Here is a 20,301-nt window from a genome sequence, read left to right on the forward strand (position 1 = left end):
ATTCGTTTATTTTTATTAGAAAGACGCATTTGTAAAGCAGACTAATTCCATCAAAAATATGACTTTATGTTGTTTGTAGTGAATGCGCCAAAAAGATATGATTACAATGATTTAAGAAATTGTGATTGTAGTATTTTTCAATTAGGCTAGTATCCTTGAGTACGAATGACTTAAACATGGAAAAAATAAGGAAACTTAACATAGAAATAAAAAGAAATTGGTATAAAATAGTAACAGCAATTGATGCTTGCAATAAAATAACAAACATCTTGGCAGAAAAAATATAAGGTATTGCAGTTACATATAAAATTGGAAAGAAAAATGCAATACAATGAATGATAAAAATATTATAAAATAATATGATAATATTCATGTTAGATGGGGCAATAATTTCTTGGTTCGATATATAATTTCAACATCTACTTGGGTCATTATTACCTTTTACATATCATATTAGTCTACAAACTAACTGAAAAATTCACTTATTGCTCTAAATTTACAGAAAAAAATGACGAAAATCGAAGAAATATCAAGCAAAGAACTCGAATAGTAAAAAAAAATGCAAGAAATAAATTAGCAATTTATATAGCATGTTAAAAATGCCAGTATACCATGAAACACAAAAAACTGCACAAGTCAAAAAAATCATCATGGTGAAAAACTTTTTCAATATTCCGGACTACCGCAGATAGTAATATACAGATAGTAATATACAGTGATAATATTTTAGTTCTTTTAGATAGGTTGCTACAAAAACGTCATATTCATTTCATAAAATCAAGTATCTAATGATAAATTTTTTGATGAATGACTGCGAGATTTTTCGGCTTTCATTCGTTTTCTTTAACCTTTCTTTATACCCACATTTAGGGGTGGTAATTTTATTATAAGTTGTTCATTGGTCGATCGATTAACAGACTTTTTCAGATGTATTTATTTGGGCTTTAAGAAAGAGCTCAATATGCTGTTTCTTTGGTTAGAAGACATTTCTGACCAGTTATGGGGCTCCAGAGAGAACGCGCTTCTAAAATTGGATTGCAAATCAGATGGACTAGTTCCAAAGAATGCTTTTTGGACATCAGTATATGGTGAGCAAACCAATTCACCCAGTATTTTTATTAGATCTGGAAGTTTCCTCTGCTGCCATTCCGTTGTTCTTTTAATTGCATGATTAAGAGGTTCACAATTGTTGTTCGTCCAGCCGCGACCGATGTTATTTTTGTATTTCCATACCTTGTTCTTTAATAGTGGTAGAAATCGACTTTGCAAGTATGAAAGCGCACCTGGGCTATGGGTTCCAACATAATTCAACAATTCAGTTTCTGAAAGATCGTGTTCGCATTGGTCTTCGCCATTTTAAAGATCAAATACGGCAGTTACAACCGTCTTGCAAAGGCTGACACTTGCCCCCACTTTGTCTATCAAATATCTAACAAGGTTATCCCTTAAATGCCTATACAAGATAGGGTATTTCTAGAACCGGTAGAGGAATTGGTGATAGCAGTATAGAGCGCAATCTCGTCGTCCGATCCAAATATTAATTTGATGACATGGGTGACAAATTATGACATGGTTTATCAGTGCCGGAATATAGCCGGGTTGATAACGGATAGGTACCGACAAAGGCGCAGCCAAAATTTTCGTTGAAATTAAAACAGAGCACCCAAAGTGCAATTCACGACGACGGCGTTTAATAAATTGAAAAAAAAATGCGTCGTTCACAGCGAAATTCCACAGTTACGTGTAGCCCGCCTCTCTTTGCCTGGCGGTTTAAGGTGAATATTTTGCAAGTCCTATTTCAAATATCGACCATTAATCCGTAGTCAGCAGTACCCGCATTTAAAAATAAAACATTAGAAATCGTGAAAATTAGTTATGGAGAGAAGTATAAATCGCGGATGTCAGTAGCGTCAAAAAATGTGAAACTATTACTTGGATTTTAATGTTAAACAAGTTGATTTTTAATTGTCGTTCAATGATAATTAACATGCGCCGTAATTAGTAGTGGGCAAATAGTTTTTTTTAGTCGAATTATTCGAATATTTTCAACGAACGCAACACCGAATAATGAGTATTGTCATTTCAAACAAGCGTAATTGGGATGTCGACCGCCTAAACGATCGCCGTGACAATTTTATTTTTCGGAATTTACTTGAAGACTGAAAACTTCGCAACATATTTATTTCATAATTTTGTCATAATCCATGGCCGCAGTAAATTATTTTGTCACCGCGATCCTTCCGGCGGCTTGTCATCCCAATTAATGATGATAATCTATATTAAAGCACTTTTTTATTCACTAGTTGACTAGTTAATATTAATTCTCATGCAACGGCATATATCGTAGTTTGGTTTTTATTTTTTGAACAGAAATTTGATTTCACATCGGCGACGATGTCAAAGACAACTTTAGGATGGGTGTCCTAAATATAACTTTAGCCGGCGTACGAGATCTTTCGTAGCCTTTTAATCGGAGCACGGGCTCTTAGCTTTTAACTTGCACGAATTGTTCTTCACCTCTATGTTCGGTTTTGTAGGCGCTCGCCCCCAGCAGACAATAGATGATAGTAGACAAACGACAATTGCGACAATTCTTCTTTACTTTATTGAGCAGTATACACGTCGAGGTTGTATTTACAAGACTGGATAATACTACAGAGAAAGCGATCCTTATATACAGAAAACGAACGATAATTATGTCTCTCCCAGGATTTTAACATAATCAGAATTTTAAAGAATACTGTAAGGATTTGATCTATAAATCTATATTCCGGGGATTAAAATGGTGCTATCGATCCCATTAGCCTTATTGATCGAAGTTTTGAATACTAATTACCACCTGGACGTTATTGATCCAGTTATTTTTCGTTGCCATATGTTGCCTAATTTAAAATGGGTTTTTTATCGACCTAATTTATGAATACGGAGAATTTCGTCAATACTAATTATCAGCCTTTTTCTTTGTATTTAAAAATGTTTGTCCAAATTACTAATCTTTCCCTATAAAATACTCCCTTCTTTTGGAATGGAATTCCGGGTTTTGAGACATAATTATCGTGCCTATACGTTCTAAAAATAAAATAAAAAAAAACATTCAAAATTGCGAAACACGAAAAATATGAAAGGTCAAGAAGAAACATGCAAAACATTAAAATTTAGTCGACTGAAAATTTAATAAGTTTCTCTTCTCTGTTACGATATTGAAAGATGTTTGTTACACATTCTATAAACGAATAATTAGATACATTTTTTTTTCACGTATATATATATATATATATTTTACTTTTTTTTTTATTTTTTATTTTTTATTTTTTTAGTACGTATACATTTGAATAAACAAACACAATTTATGAAAACTAACACAAATCGCCAAGGGAGGCGAAAAATCAAGAAGAAAGAGTGGGGTATAGGTTAGGGTGGGAATTGGAAACGTGAGGAGCATGAATGGGCACAACAGTCTCGATGTCTTCTCGATTTGATCTATTATTATTCTGAGTTGTTTCTGCTATGGTTGGTTGAGTAGGATTCCTATAATCGACCCAGTGTTGTCTTATTGTTTGAATATAAGGGGTTGATTTGTCTCTAAACATTGGAATCATACGCTTTATATAGCATATGGTCCATACAACGCCCCAAAACATTCCTAAATGAAAAGCTAACATGTATAGCGCTGATAAAATTGGATGATTAATGAACGACAATGCATTCACGAAGTTTTCTTCCACTTCGTTTTTGGCCATAATATAATCGTTGTTTTTGTTTGCTTTGATGGACGGCTTGTGGTCCAATAATATCCTTTCTCTAACCAAATTTAAATGATTGATCGATTTTAGGATATTATTGAAATCCTCAAAGCCTGAATGTCCAGCATGAGGCATATTTTGGAATATGGTTTCATATTCCAATGCTTTGAAAGTCTCTTTCATTGGTTTCAATGTTGGCCTCAATGCTTTGATGTTGGCATTTGTATGCCTTAATGTATAGTTAGTATAAGTATAATAACGGCCATCTATTAAAAAAGTAAAAGTACGACCAGAGACATAATTTTCGAAAAAATGAATACCAGCATAGACATTCGTGTCTGTGAACATCTGTGCTATTACGGTTTCATTATTTTTGTATAACAATGACAGAAGCGGCCGTGTTGCGTATGTATCATTGAAAATTAATGTTTTTAGAACGGTAGCGTTTATTTTCTCACATTGTATTTCTGTAAGAATATCTCCTACCGTTATTGCAGCGCGATTATCACCTAACATTTCCTCTAAAATTTGACCTGGGTATTGCTTACTTAAAATTTTATCCACTCTGGTAAGAATAGTTTCTAGTTGACATTCAAGATGATTGATATCTGATGTTAAATCAGCAATCACCTCGGATATTCTGTCCGTATTTTCCTGGATGAAACCGGTAATAGTCCTAGACGCAGAACTCCCCACCACGGAAAGATAACTAAGTTTTGGGTATTTGGATTTGAGGAACTTCGATGTATCCAATGAATCACATTGTTTCGTTTCGAATAGAAGGCCATCGTTAGTACAGAATGTTTTAGTACTAAAACATCGTTGTACATATGAACCACATGTGCCCCAATGATGGATACTGGTTCCCAATTCCGGCAAATCTAATCTATAAATATCACCTGAAGTATTATAGTGCAATGCCATTTTCGACTTATAATTCTCAAACTCTGGACAATCTATCAAAGGGTAACTCCTCCAAATTATTGTTTGGGTACCTATAGTACAAGAACCAGTATTTATATTACAAGATGACAAACCTGAATAGGGACCTAATGAAACACCTTTGATGTGATCATAATAAATTTTGGTTAGGGCCAAATGAGCATTATAAATTTTGCCTGTAGTTGTTGTTGGCCATTTATAGACATATTCTACATCATTATCTGTGGACCAAGTATTTGCTGATGTAGATTTTAATTTACCTATGTTTTCTGCTTTGAATGTATGTACCCAATCTTGACAATATAATGCGGTTGGAGGGTCGGCCATGTAGGATTTGGATTTATCATAAATAGAGCCGAAAAAGAATTTAGTTGATTGCCATTCTGTGACAGATTTTTGACAAACATATGCCGTAATGTTAGTGTAGGCCGAGGATAATTTGTGAACCGTGGCATTGCAATAATCTACTCGAGTGATCGGTTGTTTTTTACATTTCGGTGGTTCCGGTATGGAGTACTCTGCGACAGGTCTATTAGGATTACAAAAATTCACCGATACTGTTGGGCTTGATGGGTTAAAAGCAAAAGAGGTAGCATATAGACAAAACAAGAAATTAAAAATAGGTTAAATCATTTTGTCTATTCTGGTGGGATGTTCTGCCGGAACGCGTTGTTGAGTGCGGTTCTGGCCTGTTTAAAAATAATAATGAGGTTTCAATATTCGGTTGAGTATCAAGTTGAATATCGATTTCGGTATGGGCTGGTTTTAGTCTATCGATACTAACATTTTGTAAATTACCCTTATAATCTATTTTAAAATATTTTGCGTGTTTCTCTATAACTTCAAATGGGCCAATATAAGAAGGTATGAGGGGTTTTCTAACTGCATCTACACGTAGAAAAACGTGGGTGCAATCATTCAACTCCTTGGAAATGAAAGTTTTTCTATTTTGAGGTATTCTAGGGTTGGTTGGCTTTAAATTTTCTACGAAACGTCTGAGTCGTGCAAAAAATTCGTAAGGTTGTTCTACATCTTCGTTAACACTATCAGCATTGAAAAATTCTCCAGGTAACCGTAAAGATGATCCGTAAACTAATTCGGACGATGAAATCTAGTTTTATTGCGGTTCGTATTCCCAGTAATACTAAGCTTAGATTTTAGTACCAGTCATGATTATCCGAGCATTGCGCCATAAGAGAAGCTTTCAATTGCCTAATTGGACGTTCGGCAGTCGTGTTGCTACAAGGATGATAACTTGTAGTGCATATGTGATGACTCCCTAAAAAACTTGTCATTTTAGCCCATAATGAGTTTTCAAATTGTGCACCACGGTCTGTTGTTATTACATTGGGAGCTCCAAACCGACTTACCCAAGAGAGGAGAAAAGTTTTTACGACCGTCTCGGCAGTTATGTCTCGCATTGGCGTAACTTCGGACCAACGAGTAAATTTATCAACCGTAATTAATATATATGAGTACCCGTTAGAAACTGGCAAAGGTCCAATTATATCAGTATTGATTTCAGAAAATCTTTCATTGGGAGGTAAAATTGGTTGAATTGGGGAAATAGTATGCCTCGTTACTTTTGATGTCTGGCAAGGTATACACGCTCGACACATTTTCCTAATATCCGAATTCATGTTCGGCCATGCATATCTGGCTTGAATCAAATGTTGGGTAGCTCTGAGTCATGGATGACTAAGATTATGCAATGAATCAAAAATCTGCTGTCTAAATTTTTTAGGTATAATTGGTCTTTTGTTATTTAATTTACAATCACATATCAAATGTAAACCTGGTACCGAAATATCTAAAAAATCTAATTGTAGACTCATTGGGTTAGTCAGTAATGCTTGTATCTCTGGATCCTGTTTCTGTTCTTGAGCGAGTGAAGCAAGAGAAAGAGAAGGAGAAAGATCAGAGATAGCTGCTATTGTAGATCTTGATAGCGCATCTGCTACTATGTTTGATGATCCAGCTATGTATCGAATATCAGACGTAAATTGGCTAATATAGTTCAGATGTCTGCTCTGTCTAGGTGAAGTTCTTTCCATGTTTTTATGTAGAGCGAAGGAAAGAGGTTTATGATCAGAAAGAATAAATAAAGACCTGCCCTGTACATAATATCGAAAATGACGAATGCTTAGATAGGCTGCAAGTAGTTCTCTGTCAAATGTTGAATATTTTTGCTGAGCGTTATTAGGGGCTTTACTAAAGACTGAAAGAGGTTCCCACTGATCTCCAATCTTTTGCTGTAAGATAGCCCCAACTCCAGTTAAACTTGCGTCTACTGCTATAGAAAGTTCAGCATCGGGTTTCGGATGATTGAGCATGATAAAATCACCAAGAGCATTTTTTGGTTTTTCAAATGCTAATTTGGTTTCTTCAGTCCACTCAACAGGTTGATTTTTATTTATATAATGTGACGCTAATTTATGTAAGGGCGATAGAATCGAGGCGCAATTGGGTAAAAAACGTTGGTAGTAAGTGAAGGCGCCCAAGTACGAACGTAACTGCCGTTTGGTTTTTGGTAGAGGGAATTCTCGTAATGCCTTAACTTTTGACTCCATGGGTTTAATACCATCTTTATCAACTAAGAAACCTAAAAATATTAATCTAACGACTCCGAATAGACTCTTTTCTTTGTTAATAACCAATCCGTATTCATTCAGAGTTTCAAATAATTTTTGTAAATGTAGTTTGTGATCGGCCTTATTTTTGCTATAAACCAGGATGTCATCAACATATGCAAATACGTTCTTTAGATCTCTGGTTACGTCATCAATTAACCGCTGCCAAGTTGCCTGGGAATTTATTAATCCGAACGGCATGACATTCCATTTAACTTTATTAAATCCTGTTGTAATTGCTGATTTTTCACGACTGTCTGGGTGTAGCAGAATTTGAAAATACGCCGATTTTAGATCAATTTTAGAAAAAATATTGCACCCTCTAACTTCGTTGGTGAACGATTGAATATGGGGTATCGGGTATGTATACTTCTTTGTCTGATTGTTTAATGACCGGAAATCGCCACAAAGCCTATAATGGTCTGGGTTATGTATATCCCCATCTTTCTTGAGAACTACTGTTATGGGTGAAGACCACTCTCCACTAGATGGCAACACAACTCCCTGTTTCAACATTTTTGTTATTTGGGCTTTCACGGCGGCGGCTTTTCACGGCGGTAGACGTCGCGGTTTCGCATGAACTGGAAATCCTGATGTAATTATCCTATGGCTAACATTATGTTTGCGTCTAGGCGATTTATAATCTTCAATTAATAATTGTGGGTATTTATTTAATAATGTTTCATATTCTTCCTGATTATTAGAGCACGAAGAGTACGCTGAAACTGATTTTAAATTACCGGTACTGATTCTGATAATATTCTGAGAAGAAGGGTCTATTACTACATTATTTTTAAAGTCGATTATAAGACCATAATGTGCTAAAAAGCATTTCCAAGAATTGGAACTGGCACATTAGCTATAGTAAATGACCATGGCAGAAGTATGTCATGGTTAAAAGTTAAATTCAATTGCTGTTTTCCGAAGGTAGAGATTGCAGAACCATTAATGGCCTGAAGAGATTTAGTAGGTTTTTTATTTCCTGCATATTTAGATGACGGCAAAAGACTTATTTCGGCTCCCGGATCAATCAAAAAATTGTTATTAGTATCGGGATCATATAAAAATATTTGACGACGCTTGCTAGAAGTAAATGTGCCACGCTTAGTTAGCGTCGAGACCGAGTGGCATTGTCTTTTCCCTGAAAAGTACAACCAGGTGCGCATTTATATGATTTTGGTCCGAACGTTGAGTGATAAAAGCATCATCCGCTCTGGGATGCAGTGCTTGGCTGGGTATAACGGTGATTGAAATTACCGTTCTTAACATGAGATTGAAACCTATTTGGAGGTGAAAATCTAAAATTATTAGCGAGCTGTCTATAATTTGGTTCAAAGGGACCCCGTGGTTGCCAATTGTTCCTAAATCTCGGATATCTATGATGGGAATTAATTTTCGCTTCCCTTAATTTACTTTGAGTTTGACTTTTAATATAACTGGCGTCGTTCGAATGGCCAGTATTATGATAAATTCGATCTGCTTTTACAGCTAAATCTTCAAGGCAATGATCGTCTGATGCTAAAAGAATAGACCGCATTGCATCAGGTAATTTCTCCAAAAATAATTTTTTAAGTAACGCTTGCGCAAATGGTTCTTCCCTTCCCTTCCCTACGCAAAATTTTTTACCAATGTCTGTTTAAGTTCATTATACGGATCTTCGGTATCTATGTCCAACAGGTCCGCTCCTATTTTCTCGATTACTGAATTATCTAATACAGCTAGAACCTCATCGAACTTACGCGTTTCTGATGTGATATCAGCACGCGAAAGAGCGGATTCTATACATCTAATCCATAATAATGGTGAATGAACCCAAAATTGTGGAATTTTGAACGGTTCGCGATCACTATTCTTAGTAAAATGAAAAGATTTTTTCTGTGATGATGAAGATTGCGCTCTATAAGTGGTAGACTGTTGGGTTTCATCTGGAGATATGGACATATTTTGGCTATCGGGTAGGTGAGATTTGACGATTAAAGGGGGTTCTAATAAGTCTGTAGGTTTTGGCAAACTAGCAGTTTTACTTGTTGGAGCTAAATTAGATTTGTTTTTTTAAAAAGATCAAATGGAAAAACAGCAGTCCTCATGAGAAATTTGGAACAGCTCAAAAAAACAGAAAAGATAATAGTACATACAAAAATTCAAAAAGCAGTGTAAGTGGAGCTAAATAAACAATGTAGCCGATCTTCAGGATAACTGACGGTCTTCGTTGATGGCTTTTTCAGTAGGTCTTCGTTCCAATGAACCAGTTTCACGTGCTTGTAGTATTTTACTGGAAGATAGGAGTAGTAATATCAGACTAGCATGACTTACTAACATGCGACTTACTAGGATATAGAAATGAATCGTAAACTTAACTTGTGCGTTCTCTATTTGTCGTCTTCTTTGATATGATTTGCTTGGTTGATCGTGTCGGTTGAAGTTTCTCGATGATCTGACTGTCTCAAAAAGGTTGCTTTCATAGTCGGATGGTCAAGACGTTATTGATCCAGTTATTTTTCGTTGCCATATGTTGCCTAATTTAAAATGGGTTTTTATCGACCTAATTTATGAATACGGAGAATTTCGTCAATACTAATTATCAGCCTTTTTCTATGTATTTAAAAATGTTTTTCCGAATTACTAATCTTTCCCTATACAACTATTAAGGGAGTGCATTCACAACACAATTGATTTTATGCTGCTTTTTATCTTTTTTTGTAGGATTTGCATCACAGTTTGTAAATTAAGGTCCCAATTTTAAGCAAACAGTATTACTGACCGCGGAATGCGATATTTGTAAAGCTGATAGTTGACTTTTTTATGTTTTTAATTTTTTATCGTGTCCCTGTTACTTTCGTATTAAATAATAATAATTAAAAACTCCGCAAATTGGTAATCTCTTGAATACTCAGTGTTGAGAATTCACGTAACTCAGCCTTGGAATAAAACACTGATACTACATACTTGAATAAATAATATAATGGCAATACGGCAATAATGGCATTTCTACGTGGTCAAAATAATATTTCTCCCCGTCCCCAATATCTTGGAAAATTTCCATATACAGTAGAATACAAAATTTACCAGTCGTACTTATCTGGTTCGACAATTCTAAATTTACAAAAACGGTGTTGGCGCGCTTTATATTCAAAATTAGAAATTGAAAAACATGATAATTCTTACCCGTAACTCGTTGTAAATTAAAGTGAATAAATTCTAATTTGCTTTTTAATGCGCTGTGATTTGTATAATTAAAGTGATTGAGTCAGGAATGGAGGGAAGGAAATACGCTTTACTGAATTGCAAGGGACAAGTGGGACACGTGAGACACGTGGGGCAAGTGGGACACGGCATTTTTGAGACACCCCAAAAAATATACAATTCACGAGTCCGGTACTAGCGTTATTCATATCACGTAGCCTATCTCTACCGAGAAGTCAAAATATTGATCGTAAGTAATGAATGAATCCTTGCATGGTAATTGGGTAACTCAAGATAATTTTCATAAAAGAAGAAAATTGGAGTGTATTTAGATTGGTGTTGCTAAAAACGAAAATTTGTTTTCAAACTTGTGGTTATCCGTGTAAGGCGCTTTTGGAAGACTTGGAAAATAGCAAAACAAGGTCATAGGTCAGGCCCCCGTCGAAATCAAACACTCAAACAGTAACTTTACAATATATATATATTTATTGGTTTTATATTATAAGATGCATTTCTTTAGTATACATATATGATGCATATATTTTGATGTCTTCTGGGTTATGTGTAAATTATTTTTCTGAAAAGTATTAATAAACATTATTACTAAGAGAAAACGCACCCAATACTTAAATAACTGGTACTGTAAGTCGAATAAAACTAATTTCTTTAAGATCATTTACAATAATGGGACATATTTTCGATACGGTGAAAGGATGTGAAGCATTCAATATCCACTAGATATTCAAAGTGCCATAGTAATTATACTGACTCTTGCTTGGAGACTGGTCAAAGAAAAAATACAAATAGATCGTCATGCACCGGTCATGTCAAAGCTATAGGATGATTAATTCGGAAAAAATAAAATTTTAGATTTTCCAACAAACCTGAGTTTTCAAAAAGTTTCAAGGAATAGGAGTAGTCTATCTTTATCACCTCGATCCAGCTCCAACAGGCTGAAATAAATATATATATATATAAAACAGAAAACTAAGAACATATATATATATATATATATGTATACACCAAAAAGTTCTAACCCCGTTGTTTTTATTCGGTCAAATAGAATATGTTATGTTGCGGATTATATTTGTGCATATGAATTATTCATAATACCAGCTTATACCAGCTTCAATTACTATTTTTAACAAAATAATTCTATTGGTAACATAATTTAGTTTATTATTTGTCACCAGAGACAAACGGCAATAAATTCTCTGGCTAAAAAGTAAAATATGATGAAAATTTGAAATACCTGATAAATGTAAGATATGTTATACAATAATCGACTGTCGCCCATATCTATTTTCAATGGCAAGTAGTTATATTAATAAAAAAAGCTGATGCAGTTTTGTACTGTGCAATTGTGTTTTTTAAATTATTGCAATAAAAGAGGTGATGCCACAGATATGAATGCGGATATAAATGCACCCCAAGTAGCGTTAAGAATGAGAAATATATGACAGCAAAAAAGGGAATATATATTTTTATGTAATATACAAAGAGCAATTCAAATCGGGTTTTTAGGCGTAGAGAATTATAGAATATCAATTAGTTCACATTGTACCGTATATATATATAAAGGATTATTCAATACGACAGATCACACTATACAACAGTCAAAATGCTTCACAACTTATTTATAATATAAAATATATGATGTCATATTGCCTCGAAACAAAATTGTAGGTTTAAATCAGAGTTCTTATTGACAAAAAAACATTCGAACTAAGAAAATATAATTATATCGATCTCACTGTGCATTCGCCGTTCTCACATATTTCAGCCGATGGATGGCAAGGAGGCGAGCATTCATCTAAAAAATATCGTCAAGATTTGAGTTAGTATTTGTCATATGTCTTTCTCAGAATATCTGACTCCGGTGGTAAGCAATAATTATATCTTCACACTAACCTCCAGCAACAACGTTAAAGATCATCATCGTAATAACAGCCAACAACAGAATCAATGTCAAGAATTTGTGAAACATTTTGGTTTAGATGTAGATTTATTTAGAATGAGTAAACTACTTGAGAAACAGTTTAAAATATATTAGTGGGTAAACGAAACAAGGGTAAGAACACTTACGGTATGCCTGTATTATCGGTGGCGAATTGATTGCAATTGCCATACTAATGGTAATGAAATATATACATAATGGTAATGAAATTAGCCATATATACCTATATCCTTAAATCGCCTATTATCGATGGCGAATTGATTGCAATTGCCATACCAATGGTGATAAAATATATACATAATAGTAATGAAATTAGCCATATATATCTATATCCTTGAATCGCCTATTATCGGTGGCGAATTGATTGCAATTGCCATACTAATGGTAATAAAATATATACATAATAGTAATGAAATAGCCATATATATCTATATCCTTAAATCGCCTAAGTGTTTAACAAAACTGTGCTACCGACCGCTTTACTGTCTCCAACGTACTCAATAAGTGTTGGAGCCCCAGTGAAAAATGGTTTGTCTACGAACTGAGCGTGAACCACAATGAACGACTGCAAAATGAAACTGTGCCTACTGCGAATATATAGGTTGTGATTCGTGGCGTAAAAGGCAAAGCACGCAGCTCAAGTAAAACAAAGAAAAATCAATAAAAGACGTGGTGTAGGAATGAAGAGGTTTAAAAAAAGAGCATTGCGCGATATAAACACTTAGGTCAACTCACCAGTATGACCATAATTTCGTTAGGGTACCCCCAAGTCAAAGAACTATCGGTCCGAACCTCCAACAAGCTTATACCGTGTTTCCCCCAAAATAAGACAAGTTCTTATTTTTTTTTCGAAAATAACGCAAGGGCTGATTTTGGGGATGTCTTTTATTTTCATTTATCAAAAACAAAATTAGAAAGTAGATAATAACGAGATTTGAAATATACAAAATATGAAAACCGATATCCATTTACTTATAAATAACACGCTTCTGTTTAAAAAAAACTGTTAGACATTTAATCATTTGACATTATTAATCATTTGAAACGCCTAAGAGATATTCCTTGCTATCGACTATGTCTTATTTTAGGTCGAGGGCATATATATATTAAAATCATTTTTAAAATTCAGGTCTTATCCTAGGTCTTCCAGGATGGGTCTCATTTTCGGGGAAACACGGTACTAAATTAAATGATAGTAAATTGACTATCAGCATCGCGGCCGATATATAGCATCGCGGCGATGGACAACTTCTGATGATAAATTAAAGAACCTGTTAAACGATTTCGGATTTGTGTGTCCTCCGTAATTACCTGACAATTACCATGAAGTTGGCTATCTAATTAGGTAACGATTTTAGTCTTCAGACATGTGCAGCCTGAGATTTTTCTTACTTTCACTTCAGCTCAATCTTGCAAAATCGGAAATACAAAGAAACATTGTCTCAAAAGAATGTGTCGCTTGCTCATGAGCTCACGAGGGAGATCAGACAGACTGATGTTTACTTGTTTCTTGAATCGAGGGCATGAACCGAAGTATGTTATTGTTGATGTCTATCCTCGGGCATGTTTTCTCGTGTAAATGTAAAAACTGTATTGGCAAAGATTCTATCGATACAATAAAATAGAATGAATGCGCCTTGCTTTGGAATAGATTTTGTTTGACAAAAAGTCAGCTTCATGTTTCATGAGGTGCTTTGTCTGCTGTATGACCTATTATATATATTATATTAAATATTATACTCCCAGCCTAAATACTTTTGGGAAGTTTGCCGTGGGATAATGCAAGATGCTTATATTTTAAAAAATTGCAAAAAGGTTGCTATCCACGAGTCCGGTACTAGGATTTACATATTTATCCTGGGGGAGGAAAGCCGATAAGACGGTTACCATTAGTTAGCCAGTTATTTGTTTTCAGAATCATGGACTTGATGGTGGGGGATGTCGTAATTGACCAGCGGTCGTGTGAACCACCCTCAGTGGGAGAAGACCTGCAATCTTCTCGCACATAACTATCCTTGCATGGGATTGGAACCTGTGAAACTACCAGGGTGATCAGAGATGCGTTGGCGAGCGTATTCCTATACGGCGAATTCAGTTGAATTCTGGTTATTTTTTGCATGAGCACTGGCGTTAAACTTCAGTTATCTATTCAACCTTTCACACCTAGTAATAGATTACCTGCTAACTAGGGAAACAATACCTTATGGCAATTGATGATTAATTCCTTACACAAGTCAAGTCTGCAGATAGCCTACGCCTAGGCCTACCAATAACAGTAGTTTGTCATCTGCTTTCCATTGAAATGAGGGAGCTTATGAATATTTAAAGAAATTGATAACGGCACATTATCACTCACCATTAACGAAGTGCTGTACGCAAACAGTGAAACACAAGCGAGATGACTTCTGGATTTGACACCAAGCAGTCCTGCCAATAGATGATATCCACATTGCGCAGTGGAATATAACTGAAGATCCATTTCGTTGTCTATACCAGTGGTTCCCAAACTTTTTGTACCATCGCCCCCCTACAGTAGTTTATACAAGTTCATCGCCCCCCGGCACTGCGAAAAAAATGTCTGAAACGAATATATTACGGACCGAATAACGAGACAAATCACAGTTTATAGTATTTTTAATGATTTTAATAGTAGTTAATAGTATTGTGTATAGTATAATGATTTTAATTAGATAGTTAATAGTATTTCTAATCTTTTGCGGGTCGCATATATTTTTTGAAAGTTAAAAACGGAACAGCGGGCAAAAATCGCGACAATTCGTGAACTCAACTCAGTCGTCTTATTAAAAAATTATTACAATGACATTTAATGTGACACTGTCTTGTTGCTGCATCACGCTTGATAGCATTACGACGCCAAGATTGGAGGATTTTCTAAATGGGCATCACTAATCCTAGTTCTAGCTTGTTCTTTGTAATGTTCATTTTCGAAAATAATTGTTCGCACACATATGTACTCCCAAACATCGAAATGAATATTATCGCATGGTTTGTCAAATTTTGATAGATATTTTCTTTAAGAAGATACACTCTTACAAAAATTAGGCAGTGATGAATCCCTCGAATAGAATATGAATTTTATTTCCTTATTGCATTGCAATATATTCTAATATTTACTGCGCTATTGAACCCCTGCACTCAGCATCAACTTTTCTGCGTGTTTCCAATTGTCTAATTATAATTGAATTGTAGGCTCGTTACACGAGAAGCTGTTTCATATAATTTTAAGGATATAATAAAATTTTGTCTAAACGTGCCTCACGATAAATTCTGTTACATAAAAAAATGCAATTTACTCCTCGAGCTTAGATTGTAAATAAAATTAATTCATCGCCAAAACCGCCGTTTGGATATTTTCCCGGGCATAGACTTCCTTGTTTACTTTGTGACATTGGCCATTCAGCAAGATGCAAAAATAACTTTTGCTTCCGCTCAGACACATTTCTCACTCAGACAGATTTTCAGGCGTGGTCGTGAAAATTACCTCATTGTGGCGTTTTTGAATTATATTCGTTAGTTTTTAGTTGTTTTTCGGAAATTTAAATATAAATAATTTAAGTCAATGATCACTTTGGCTTCCAAGAAGTTTCAGTTTATTTACAGTAGGCAAAAATTTGGTGTAGAAATATCTTTGATAGACTAGGCTGAAATTCTTTACTGGTACTTTTAAAAACAGATTGTTGAATGGTATGAATTAGAATGATAGTTTGTAACAAATACCCCGTTTTACAGGCAACAACTCGCAAAACCACTCTTAAAATACGCACCGAAAATTTTAAAATGGTAAAGTATATAGGAAGAATTTTCCGCGGTCAAAGGTCGGAGAAAGGTCCATCCAGTGAATCGTCCCGGGCCAGATCATTTTACTCCGGCCGTATTTCGCCGACCACTGGGATACGCAAACTACTGTACCTTACTGCGAAGACGAGTCCTTTTAAATCACATAGATCAGGGGTCGGCAACCTTTTGTCGCTCGCAGGCCAAAATTACGGGTTGCAAGTCATTGGCGTGCCCCACATATTTTTAGAAAGTTGAAAACCGAACGAACGATACTTTTTATAATAAAAATCATGCATTTATGTATTGCATTGCATCCCAAAAATTCCATTGGAATTTGGCGCCATTGAACCCTTTGCACTTAGCATCAACTTTTCTGCGTTTTGTTGCCATTTGTCTGATTATAATTATATTATAGGCTCATCAAACGAATAATTGTGAATTTTATACTCGTTAGATTATAATATAAATTAGTCTACACGTGTCTCACAATAAATTTTGTTACGTAAAGAATAAAATCGTCAAAACTCCTGTTTTGTCGGCCGTAGGTTGCCGACACATCTATTGCTAAAATCTATTCAAATGCCGGAAACCAGATTCAAGGCCTTCTTTAGTTTGGAAAATCAATTGACCAATGCGCCAGATCAGCGATTAAAATGCTTCAAAAATGATATATATATTCTCACATTTTCTTAAAATAAAATCCTAGGTCCCCTGGCATGTTTTGGGCGAAAAGCAAGGGTTCTTATTGATATAAAAACATTAAACAAAAATTGTAGCAATGTATCAAACATCCCTGACATATTCTATTAAAGCACATTTGATTGTCATGACAAGTGAACCAGCATTCTTCTAAAATATATCGAGAAAGGTTGAGCATGAAAATAATATAAACGCAATGCACATATTGCATATTTCGTAGTTCTAATGGATATTTTGAAAAATACACAATACTTACGCAAGTATATATATAATTAATGTGCTACAACGACCTGGGTGTCTATAAGAGGGTTATGAGATATAACCACCATGGAAATTATATATTTTTCGCACATGTCCTAGTTAACTAGTAGATGAAGGAGAATGTATGTACAAAACAATCCCAATCGTTTCTTGTGCGTAGTCTAGTAGTTCACGGCAAATGTGTCGTTAATCGCCGTTTCAACTTCTATTATATTGAAAATTACGAATATAAAACATAATCTCTGTTACTAGTGGAATTGATTTGTTGAGTTGCAATTGATCATAAATAGCTGTATCTACTCACCTTCAGCGTTTACGTTGAATATCACCATCCAAATAACAGCCAACATCAGAATTAATGCCAAAAAATTGTACAGGATTTTGTTATAAGTAATTTTGTTTTTAAACAAGTTACTTAAGCCAAAAATGAAATGATACGACGCGTTTTCCTATAGCATATGATAATAGAGCAATGTTAAAATAAATGGACACGAAGATCAATTATGTACGTTAAGAAGTCTAACAGGGCATGAGATAACCAATTTTTTACTCCAGTCTCTCAGAGGCCCTCGTTTCACAGGCAAACATTTTTTATTTCTGCCGTACGAATAAATATCGGATCGATATTGAAATATGAGTGTGCGATGATGCTGTGAGACATTCATTTGATCCATACGATGTTAAATTTACTTTGAAATTGCCATAAAGCTTGCCATCATAATGTAATGACATATATATGGCTTTAGGCATGATAAAAATTGCCAAATGTATGTGCATTGTGCAGCATGACATCTTTCTCACTTTTGCTCAGCTAGATCTTTAAGAATCAAAAACAAACATTGTCTCAAAGGCATGTGCCGCCTGTGCACGAGTACGGGTGAGATTTTTATTGGGCCGAGGGCATGAACTGAAATATTTCTATGCTGATGCCTATTTTTGTGCGCGAAAACGTACTTTGTGGCGATTCTGCGATCGTGAGCACTGCTATACCTGTAGCCTATTGTGACAGGTTGCATACCCGTACTATTAATTTTGTGCCCTATTAATTTCGTGCCCACGTATTTGAGCATCGCCTTCTTGTTTTTTCATCAACTACTGAACTAATTGTTTTGAAATTTTAGGTGGTTGAATACTGTATTTTTCACTTGAGGTACACTGTATTTTTATTATTCTTTATAAAATTTCTGTGGGTTCTAAGCTCCTAATAATTGCTTTCTGATATATACGCTTAAATATATGGACACGTAGTACCACCTAGTGGCAAATTCGATTGACGTCATAGAACAGTCAAAAAAAACGAATCCCATGCAGCTCACCGGAATATTTGAAATGAGTGAAAGTAATAGCCTTCTAGCAAAAATTTAATCTTCAAGCACTGAAAATTTTGAAGAGATTGGTCCAGTAATCAAAGAGAAAAGCGCTTTTTAGAAACGTGCCAAAGAACAAGAAGAGTGCCAGCATAAAACGAAAAACAATCATTATGTCCACTGACGTGTCCAATAATAAGTGAAACATGTATTATTCATATGTAGTGCATTATATTTCCAACTTCTGATTGTATATAAGCGTAGTCAATTTACCAGAATTACCTTATTTATACCATTAATAATTGGGGTAACATAGTGCTATTTTTTAGAATTGAATCTGTGATTTTCTTATTGGCATACTGTTTATTTATTTGCTAAACTGAGCCAGGTTCTGTGGAGGTGATCAGCACTGTACTAGAATATCACAGTGTAGCATAATTTTACACATGTCCTCTGAACTCTCCAATAAACCTGATATGAAGTGTCGAATCGTAGAAAAAAAATTATCTGCCGACTCATTTTCTGTCTTTTTATTTTTTTGTATATTGCCACAATCCATTCTGAAAGTACTGCATACTGACCTACACAATTCAATGCTTAAACTGTTTACTGCACTCAGGGGCGGATTAAGCCTCTTTGGTGCCCTAAGCACTGAAGACTTTGGTGCCCCCTCATGTGTAAATTAATTATAAAAACAATAAACCACATAAGTGTATTATCCATTAAAAATAATCACAACCAACAGTAAATAAAACAACCTTTACGAACCTTTTCAGGTTTTTTAACTGTTATATATAGCCGATATATATATTGGCCGTTTACTGCCGATATTATATATATGCAAACACGCAATATCGGGCCGATATATCGGTTGAGCTCTAATCTTGAGGGAGTGCGACAATAAAGATTCATGCCTCCAGTCTCAACGTGAATCGAAATGCCAAAGGATACAAGTCACAACTGTAGTTTGAAATTTTATCGGTACCTAGTAGTCTACCTCAGAGTGGTTCAAGGTTGCTAGGTTGAAGGACCGCAAAAACTTTTGACGAGATCTCGCGGGCCGCAAGTCGGAGAAAACCCAAAAGTGATCAAAATATCGCGAGTTTACTTACTTTAAATTTATTAAACAACGATATCTTCTAATCAGACTATTATTAGGTTGCATGGTTGGCGTTCGTTTGAAGAAGATATATAAAGCCTTCAGATATTTTAAATTTAATTTCCGAGAATTACCGTTGTATTTTGCGCATCTCGCGTTTAATGTCGCTTCAAATTATATTCTTTCGTGACAGATATTACTTGAAATCAAACCAGACACTGGGCAAGGAAATACATTTCCGCCGTGTTCTCTCATGTCACCTTTCTTGCGACACTCATTTTATTACGAATTGTTATATTGAGTAATTTAGAAACTTGCAGCGTGAGGAAGCTTAGTGACATCGTCAAATACCAATCAAGTCAGTCTAAGTTTGTTTTCTGGACCTAGCTAAAAAACTGGATTACGCGGTGTTAAGTCGGCTCTGCGTTTCGTCACTACTGTCACATGGCCGATGCTTGTAATAAGAGGAGTGTTTTGGCACAAAGCGTTAGAAAAAGGGTTTGAATTTCGGGATCCCAACCCCAGTTGGAATATCTAAATAAAAAAACGTTACTCCATTACATACAAATATACGCTGAAATTCCGTGAGCCGCACGGAATGTATCAGCATGACAGAGTTTGGACCACCCTGGTCTACCTTATCAAGAAACTCCCGACTTTGCTGACCAATATATCGTTGAAA

At 35.1% G+C, this 20,301-nt stretch overlaps 1 protein-coding gene and 1 long non-coding RNA gene across 2 annotated transcripts; both read right to left on the reverse strand.

Moving 5' to 3' along the window:
- Positions 1–3,307: 3,307 nt before the first annotated feature.
- On the reverse strand, positions 3,308–5,787 carry LOC144428368 (uncharacterized). The gene has a single exon (XM_078117487.1). It carries the CDS (start codon positions 5,010–5,012, stop codon positions 3,387–3,389), a length of 1,626 nt encoding a protein of 541 aa, XP_077973613.1. The 5' UTR covers positions 5,013–5,787; the 3' UTR covers positions 3,308–3,386.
- A 5,175-nt stretch (positions 5,788–10,962) lies between these two features.
- Positions 10,963–12,587, reverse strand: LOC144428359 (uncharacterized). Its single transcript, XR_013478306.1, has 4 exons — positions 12,410–12,587; positions 12,253–12,311; positions 11,383–11,451; positions 10,963–11,075 (listed from the first exon to the last, which is right to left on the reverse strand). It is a non-coding gene; the product is annotated as an uncharacterized LOC144428359 (long non-coding RNA).
- Between the last annotated feature and the right edge of the window lie 7,714 nt (positions 12,588–20,301).

The sequence above is a fragment of the Styela clava genome, chromosome 10 (genome assembly GCF_964204865.1).
Source record: "Styela clava chromosome 10, kaStyClav1.hap1.2, whole genome shotgun sequence".
NCBI classification, from domain to species: Eukaryota; Metazoa; Chordata; class Ascidiacea; order Stolidobranchia; family Styelidae; genus Styela; species Styela clava.

Coding starts and splice junctions, on each gene's coding strand:
- LOC144428368 (XM_078117487.1), bottom strand. CDS start 5,012: ATGGCCGACCCTCCAACCGCATTATATTGTCAAGATTGGGTACATACA.